Source organism: Carcharodon carcharias, chromosome 24, assembly GCF_017639515.1.
Source record: "Carcharodon carcharias isolate sCarCar2 chromosome 24, sCarCar2.pri, whole genome shotgun sequence".
Lineage (NCBI taxonomy): Eukaryota > Metazoa > Chordata > Chondrichthyes > Lamniformes > Lamnidae > Carcharodon > Carcharodon carcharias.
In genome coordinates, this window is record NC_054490.1 from 11,861,233 (window position 1) to 11,869,869 (window position 8,637).

The 8,637-nt window shown below is 49.5% G+C and overlaps 1 protein-coding gene across 1 annotated transcript in view; it reads right to left on the bottom strand.

Annotated features, from left to right (window-relative positions):
- Positions 1 to 8,637, bottom strand: part of LOC121269341 (TBC1 domain family member 10A-like) — a 223,649-nt gene that overhangs the window by 78,038 nt on the left and 136,974 nt on the right. Inside the window, exon 3 of the mRNA XM_041173892.1 lies at positions 5,779 to 5,878. Coding sequence (XP_041029826.1) covers positions 5,779 to 5,878 — 100 coding nt within the window. The remainder of the gene's footprint in view (positions 1 to 5,778; positions 5,879 to 8,637) is intronic.

The window sequence follows — 8,637 nt, forward strand, 5'->3', positions numbered from 1 at the left end:
GTGGTGGAGACAGGGTCATTCGAGTGGTTAGGATCTGCAACGAACTGTCTGAGAGTGTGGTGTTGACAGGGTCAATCAAGTTGTTAGGATTTGGAACGCATTGTCTGAGATTTTGGTGGAGACAGGGTCATTCGAGTGGTTAGGATCTGCAACGAACTGTCTGAGAGTGTGGTGTTGACAGGGTCAATTGAGTTGTTAGGATCCGGAATGCATTGTCTGAGATTGTGGGGGAGACAGAGTCAATCGAGTGGTTAGGATGTGGAATGCCCTGTCTTATAGCGTGGGGGGGACAGGTTCATTTGAGTGGATAGGATCTGGAATGCACTGTCTGAGATTGTGGTGGAGACAGGGTCAGTCGAGTTGTTAGTATCTGGAACGCACTGTTTGAAAATGTGGTGGAGACAGGGTCAATCGAGTGGTTAGGATGTCAAACGCACTGTCTGAGAGGGTGGTGGAGACAGAGTTAATCGAGTGATTGGGATCTGGAATGCCCTGTCTTAGAGTGTGGTGGAGACAGGGTCAATCGAGTGGTTAGGATCTGGAACGCACTGTCTGAGAGTGTGGTGGAGACAGGGTCAATCGAGTGGTTAGGATCTGGAATGCACTGTCTGAGTGTGTGGTGGAGACAGGGTCAATCAAGTGGTTAGCATCCGGACCGCACTGTCTGAGAGTGTGGTGGAGAAAGGGTAAATCGAGTGGTTAGGATCTGGAATGCCCTGCCTGAGATTGTGTTGCAGACAGGTTAAATCGAGTGCTTAGGATCTGGAATGCATTCTCTGAGAGTGTGGGTTAGATAGGGTCAATCGAGTGGTTAGGATCTGAAACACACTATCTGAGAGTTTGGGTGGAGACACGGTCAATTGAGTGGTTAGTATCTGGAATGCACTTTCTGAGAGTGTGGTGGAGACAGGGTAAATCGAGTGGTTAGGATCTGGAACACACTGTCTGAGAGTGGTGGAGACAGGGTCAATCGAGTGCTTAGGATCTGGAATGCACTGTCTGAGATAGTGGTGGAGACAGGGTCAGTCGAGTTGTTAGGATCTCGAACGCACTGTCTGAGAGTGTGGTGGAGACAGGGTCAATCGAGTGGTTAGGATCTCGAACGCATTGTCTGAGAGTGTGGTGCAGACATGGTCAATCGAAAGGTTAGGATCTGTATCGCTATGTCTGAGAGTGTGGTGGAGACACGGACAATCAATGGTTTAGGATCTGAAACACACTGTCTGACGGTCTGGGGGAAATAGGGTCAATCGAGTGGATGAGAGTGTGGGTGAGACAGGTTCAATCGAGTGGTTAGGATCTGGAAAGCACAGTCTGAGAGTGTGGGGGAGAAATGGTCAATTGAGTAGTTAGGGTCTCGAACGCACTGTCTGAGAGGATGGTGGAGACAGAGTCAATCGATTGATTGGGATCTGGAACGCACTGTCTGAGAGTGTGGTGGAGACAGGGTCAATCGAGTGGTTAGGATCTGGAACGCCCTGTCTGAGAGTGTGGTGGAGATAGGGTCAATCAAGTGGTTAGGATCTTGAACGCACTGTCTGAGATTGTGGGGGAGACAGAGTCAGTTGAGTGGTTAGGATCTCGAACGCACTGTCTGAGAGTATGGGGGAGACAGGGTCAATTTAGTGGTTAGGATCTGGAATGCACTGTCTGAGAGTGTGGTGGAGACAGGGTCAATCGAGTGGTTAGGATCTGGAATGCAATGTCTGAGAGTGAGGTGGAGAGAGGATTATTCGAGTGGTTAGGATCTGGATCGCACTGTCTGAGATTGTGGTGGAGACAGGGTCAATCGAGTGGTTAGGGTCTCAAACTCACTGTCTGAGAGTGTGGTGTAGACAGACTCAATCGAGTGGTTAGGATCTGGAATGCAATGTCTGAGAGTGAGGTGGAGAGAGGATTATTCGAGTGGTTAGGATCTGGAATGCACTGTCTGAGAGTGTGGGCGAGACAGGGTCAATCGAGTGGTTAGGATCTGGAATGCACTGTTTGAGAGTATGGTGGAGACAGGGTCAATCGAGTGGTTAGGATCTGGAACGCACTGTCTGAGAGTGTGGTGGAAACATGGTCAATTGAGTGTTTAGGATTTGGAACACACGGTCTGGTAGTGTGATTGAGTTAGGTTCAATCAAGTGGTTAGGATCTTGTACGCACTGTTTGAGAGGGTGGTGGAGACTGGATTATTCAAGTGTTAAGGATCTGGAATGCACTGTCTGAGAGTGTGGGGGAGACTGGGTCAATTGCGTGGTTAGAATCTTTATCGCTATGTCTGAGAGTGTGGTGGAGACAAGGGCAATCGAGTAGTTAGGATCTGGAACGCACTGTTTGAGTGTGGTGGAGACAGGGTTATTCGAGTGTTTAGGATATCGAACACACTGTCTGAGAGTGTGGGGGAGACAAGGTCAATCGAGTGGTTAGGGTCTGGAACACATTGTCTGAGATTGTGGTGGAGACAGGGTCAATCAAATGGTTAGGATCTGCAATGCACTGTCTGAGAGTGTGGTGTTGACAGGGTCAATCGAGTTGTTAGGATCTGGAACGCATTGTCTGAGATTGTGGTGGAGACAGAGTCCATCGAGTGGTTAGGATCTGGAGTGCACTGTCTGAGATTGTGGTGAAGACAGGGTCAGTCGAGTTGTTAGGATCCGGAGTGAACTGTCTGAGAGTGGTGGAGACAGGATCAGTCGAGTTGTTAATATCTGGAACGCACTGTTTGAAAATGTGGTGGAGACAGGGTCAATCGAGTGGTTAGGATCTCGAACGCACTTTCTGAGAGGGTGGTGGGGACAGAGTCAATCGAGTGATTGGGATCTGGAATGCCCTGTCTTAGATTGTGGTGGAGACAGGGTCAATCGAGTGGTTAGGATCTAGAACACACTGTCTGGGAGTGTGGTGGAGACAGGGTCAATCGAGTGCTTAGGATCTGGAACGCACTGTCTGACATTGTGGGGGAGACAGGTTCAATCGAGTGGTTGGGATCTGGAACGCAATGCCTGAGAGTGTGGTGGAGACAGGTATAATCGAATGTTTATAATCTGGAACGCCCTGTCTGAGAGTGTGGTGGAGACAGGGTCAATAAAGTGGTTAGGATCTTGAACGCACTGTCTGAGATTGTGGGGGAGACATGGTCAGTCGTGTGGTTAGGATCTGGAATGCACTGCCTGAGAGTGTGGTGGAGACAGGGTCAGTCGAGTGGTTAGGATCTCGAACGCACTGTCTGATAGTGTGGGGTAGACAGGGTCAACTTAGTCGTTAGGATCTGGAACGCACTGTCTGAGAGTGTGGTGGAGACAGGGTCAATCGAGTGGTTAGGATCTGGAATGCACTGTCTGAGAGTGTGGTGGAGACAGGGTCAATAAAGTGGTTAGGATCTTGAACGCACTGTCTGAGATTGTGGGGGAGACATGGTCAGTCGTGTGGTTAGGATCTGGAATGCACTGCCTGAGAGTGTGGTGGAGACAGGGTCAGTCGAGTGGTTAGGATCTCGAACGCACTGTCTGATAGTGTGGGGTAGACAGGGTCAACTTAGTCGTTAGGATCTGGAACGCACTGTCTGAGAGTGTGGTGGAGACAGGGTCAATCGAGTGGTTAGGATCTGGAATGCACTGTCTGAGAGTGTGGTGGAGACAGGGTCAATCGAGTGGTTAGGATCTGGAATGCACTGTCTGAGAGTGTGGAGGAGACAGGGTCAATCAAGTGGTTAGCATCTCAAACTCAATGTCTGAGAGTGTGGTGGAGACAGACTCAATCGAGTGGTTAGGATCTGGAATGCAATTTCTGAGATTGTGGTGGAGACAGGATTATTCAAGTGGTTAGGATCTGGAACGCACTGTTTGAGAGTGTGGTGGAGACATGGTCAATTGAGTGGTTAGGATCTGGAACACACAGTCTGTGAGTGTGATTGAGATTGGTTCAATCAAGTGGTTAGGATCTTGAACGCACTGTCTGAGAGTGTGGTGGAGACAGGATTATTCAAGTGGTTAGGATCTGGAACGCACTGTCTGAGAGTGTGGTGGAGACAGGGTCAATCGAGTTGTTAAGATCTGGATCACACTGAGAGTGTGGGGGAGACAGGTTCAATCGAGTGCTTAGGATCTGGAATGCACTGTCTGTGATTGTGTGGGAGAGAGGGTCAATTGAATGGTTAGGATCTGGAACACATTGTCTTAGAGTGTGGGGGAGACAGGGTCAATCAAGTGGTTAGGATCTGGAACGCACTGTCTGAGAGTTTGCGGGAGAGAGGGTCAGTCGAATGGTTAGGATCTGGAACACACTGGGAGTGTGGTGGAGACAGGGTCAATCGAGCGATTGGGATCTGGAACGCCCTGTCTTAGAGTGTGGTGGAAACAGGGTCAATCGAGTGGTTAGGATCTGGAATGCACTGTCTGAGGGTGTGGTGGAGACAGGGTCAATCAAGTGGTTAGGATCTGGAACACACTGTCTGAGAGTGTGGTGGAGACACGGTCAATCAAGTGTTTAGGATCTAGAACACACTGTCTGGGAGTGTGGTTGAGACAGGGTCAATCGAGTGCTTAGGATCTGGAACGCACTGTCTGACATTGTGGGGGAGACAGGTTCAATCGAGTGGTTAGGATCTGGAACGCAGTGTCTGAGAGTGTGGTGGAGACAGGTTTAATCGAGTGTTTAGGATCTGGAATGCCCTGTCTGAGAGTGTGGTGGAGACACGGTCAATAAAGTGGTTAGGATCTTGAACGCACTGTCTGAGATTGTGGGGGAGACAGGGTCATTCGAGTGGTTAGGATCTCGAACGCACTGTCTGAGAGTGTGGTGGAGACAGGGTCATTCGAGTGGTTAGGATCTCGAACGCACTGTCTGATAGTGTGGGGTAGACAGGGTCAATTTAGTCATTAGGATCTGGAACGCACTCTCTGAGAGTGTGGTGGAGACAGGGTCAATCGAGTGTTTTGGATCTGGAATGCACTGTCTGAGAGTGTGGAGGAGACAGGGTCCATCGAGTGGTTAGCATCTCGACCTCACTGTCTGAGAGTGTGGTGGAGACAGACACAATCGAGTGGTTAGGATCTGGAATGCAATGTCTGAGCTTGTGGTGGAGACAGGATTATGCGAGTGGTTAGGATCTGGAACGCACTGTTTGAGAGTGTGGTGGAGACATGGTCAATTGAGTGGTTAGGATCTGGAACACACTTTCTGAGAGTGTGATTGAGATTGGTTCAATCAAGTGGTTAGGATCTTGAACGCACTGTCTGAGAGTGTGGTGGAGACAGGATTATTCAAGTGGTTAGGATCTGGAACGCACTGAGAGTGTGGGTGGAGACAGGTTCAATCGAGTGGTTAGGATCTGGATCACACTGAGAGTGTGGGTGGAGACAGGTTCAATCGAGTGGTTAGGATCTGGATCACACTGAGAGTGTGGGTGGAGACAGGTTCAATTGAGTGGTTAGGATCTGGATCACACTGAGAGTGTGGGTGGAGACAGGTTCAATCGAGTGGTTAGGATCTGGATCACACTGAGAGTGTGGGTGGAGACAGGTTCAATCGAGTGGTTAGGATCTGGAACGCGCTGTCTGAGGGTTTGAGGGAGACAGGGTCATTCGAGGCTTTGGGAAGGGAATTGGATCATGATCTGAAAAGGATGAATGTGCAGGGTTACGGAGAGAATGTTGGGGTTTGGCGGGGGGAGTGGGACCGAGTGAAACGACTATTCAGAGAGCTGGCATGGACATGAGGGGCGGAATGGCCTCCTGGGCTGTTCCAATTCAGCCATGACGGGGACCCAGTGCTCAGTGCCCAACCCCTCACCTTTTTATGTTTCTTCAGTATCCACTTCTCCCAGTTTTTCATCATTTCGATCCATTTCATTTCACGCTGCCTCAAGACTTCAGTCGAGAGTTCTTCGCTTCTGAAAGGGGAAATGCGTTAACACTCAGAACGAGAATCTTGACCATAAAACTCCAAACACAGAGCTGCGTCCATCTGTGATGGGACATGGACAATGTCGACTGGGTATTTACAGAAGTTACGGCACCAGGAGTGGTTGAGATGCATCCAAGAGTATTGAAGGAAGTGAGAGTGGAAATCGCAGAGGCACTGGCTGTAATCTTTCAGTCTTCCCTCGACTCAAGGGGAGGTGCCAGAGGACTGGAGAATTGCAAACGTATGCCCTCGTTCAAAAAAATTAGTAAGGATAAGCCCGGCATTTACAGACCAGTCTGTTTAACCCCAGTGGTGGGCAAGGTTCTAGAAACAATTATTCAGGATCGAATTAGCAGTCACATGAAAAAATGTGGGTTGATTAGGAAGGGCCAGCATGGATTTCTAAAGGGGAAATCATGTTTAACTAACTTGCTGGAGCTTTTTGAAAAGGTAACAGAGAGGGTCGATGAGGGTAACGCTGTGGATGTGGTGTACGTGGACTTTCGAAAGGCATTTGATACACGCCACACAACAGACTTGTGAGAAAAGTTATTGCTCATGGAATAAAAGGGACAGTAGCAACGTGGATACAAAATTGGCTGAAAAATGGGAAGCAGAGAGTAATGGTCAATGGATATATTTCAGGCTGGAGAAAGGTTTGTAGTGGAATTTCCCAGGGGTCGGTATTGGGACTCTTGCTTTTCCTGATATATATTAATGATCCAGATCTTGGTGTCCTGGGGACAATTTCAAAGTTTGCAGATGATACGAAGCTTGGGAGTGTCGTGAGCTGCGAGGAGGGCTGTGTGGAGCTTCAAGAGGACGTTGACAAATTGGTGGAGTGGGCAGATAGGTGGCAGATGAAGTTCAATGTGGAGAAGTGTGAGGTGATGCAATTTGGTAGGAAGAATATGGACAGACAATATAAAATAAGGGGTGAAACTTTGAAGGGGGTGCAGGAGCAGAAAGACCTGGGTGTATATGTGCATAGATCATGGAAGGTGGCTGGACAGGTGGAGAGAGCAGTTAATAAAGCAAATAGTATCCTGGGTTTTATTAATAGGAGAAGAGAGTATAAGATCAGGGAAGTTATGCTGAATTTATATAAGACACTTGTTAGACCTCAGCTAGGATATTGTGTACAGTTCTGGATGCCACCCTATAGGAAGGATGTGAACACATTGGAGAGAGTGCAGAGGACGTTTACAAGAATGGTTCTGGGGATGAGAAACTTCTGCTATGAGGGTAGATTGGAGAGGTTGGGACTGTTCTCCTTGAAGAGGATGAGGCTGAGAGGAGATTTGATGAAGATGTTCAAAATCATGATGGGGCTGGACAGAGTAGATAGGGAGAAGCTGTTCCTGCTGGTATAAGGATCGAGAACGAGAGGGAACAGATTTAAAGTGATTTGCAAAAGAGGCACATGCGAGGTGTGCCAAAAGCTATTACACACAGCGAGTGGTTCAGGTCTGGAATGCACTGCCCGGAAGTGTGGTGGAGACAGGTTCAATCGAGACAGTCAAGAGAACATTAGATGGTTATTTGAATGGAAACAATGTGCAGGGGGATGGGTAAAAGGCTGGGAAATGGCACCAGGTCATAATGCTCATTTGGAGAGCCGGCGCACACATGATGGGCTGAATGGCCTCCTGTGTTACGATTCTGTGAATATCTAGCCTTATGCTTACAAGTCACAAGTAACATTCATGTCACACAAGTGACGGTCAATTACCATCTCCAACAAGGGAGAATCCAACCATCGCCCCTTGACATTCAGTGGCATTACCATCACTGAATCCCCCCTCTATCAACATCCTGGGGGTTACCATTGACCAGAAACTGAACTGGACCAGCCATATAAATACTGTGGCTAAGAGAACAGGTCAGAGGCTGGAAATCCTGCAGCGAGTAACTCACCTCCTGACTCCCCAAAGCCTGTCCAGCATCTACAACGCACAAGTCAGGAGTGTGATGGGATACTCCCCACTTGCCTGGATGTGTGCAGCTCCCACAACACTCAAGAAGCTCGAAACCATCCAGGACAAAGTAGCCCCGCTTGATCGACACCCCATCCACAAACATTCACTCCCTCCACCACCGACGCACAGTAGCAGCAGCGTGTGTACCATCTACAAGATGCACTGCAGCAACTCACCAAGGCTCCTTCAACAGCACCTTCCAAACCCACGACCACTACCATCTAGAAGGACAAGGGCAGCAGACACATGGGGAACACCCACCACCTGGAAGTTCCTCTCCGAGCCACTCACCATCCCGACTTGGGAATATATCGGCCGTTCCTTCACTGTCGCTGGATCAAAATCCTGGAACTCCCTCCCTAACAGCGCTGTGGGGGTACCTACACCACATGGGACTGCAGCGGCTCAAGAAGGCAGCTCACCCACCACCTTCTCAAGGGGCAATTAGGGATGGGCAATAAATGCTGGCCCTACTGAGCACTGAGGGAGTGCTGCACTGTCGGATGGTCAGTACTGAGGGAGTGCTGCACTGTCGGAGTGTCAGTACTGAGGGAGTGCCGCACTGTCAGAGGGTCAGTACTGAGTGAGTGCTGCACTGTCGGAGGGTCAGTACTGAGGGAGCGCCGCACTGTTGGAGGGTCAGTACTGAGGGAGTGCCGCACTGTCGGAGGGTCAGTACTGAGGGAGTGTCGCACTGGTGGATGGTCAGTAGTGAGGGAGGGCTACACTGTCGGAGGGTCAGTATTGAGGGAGGGCTACACTGTCG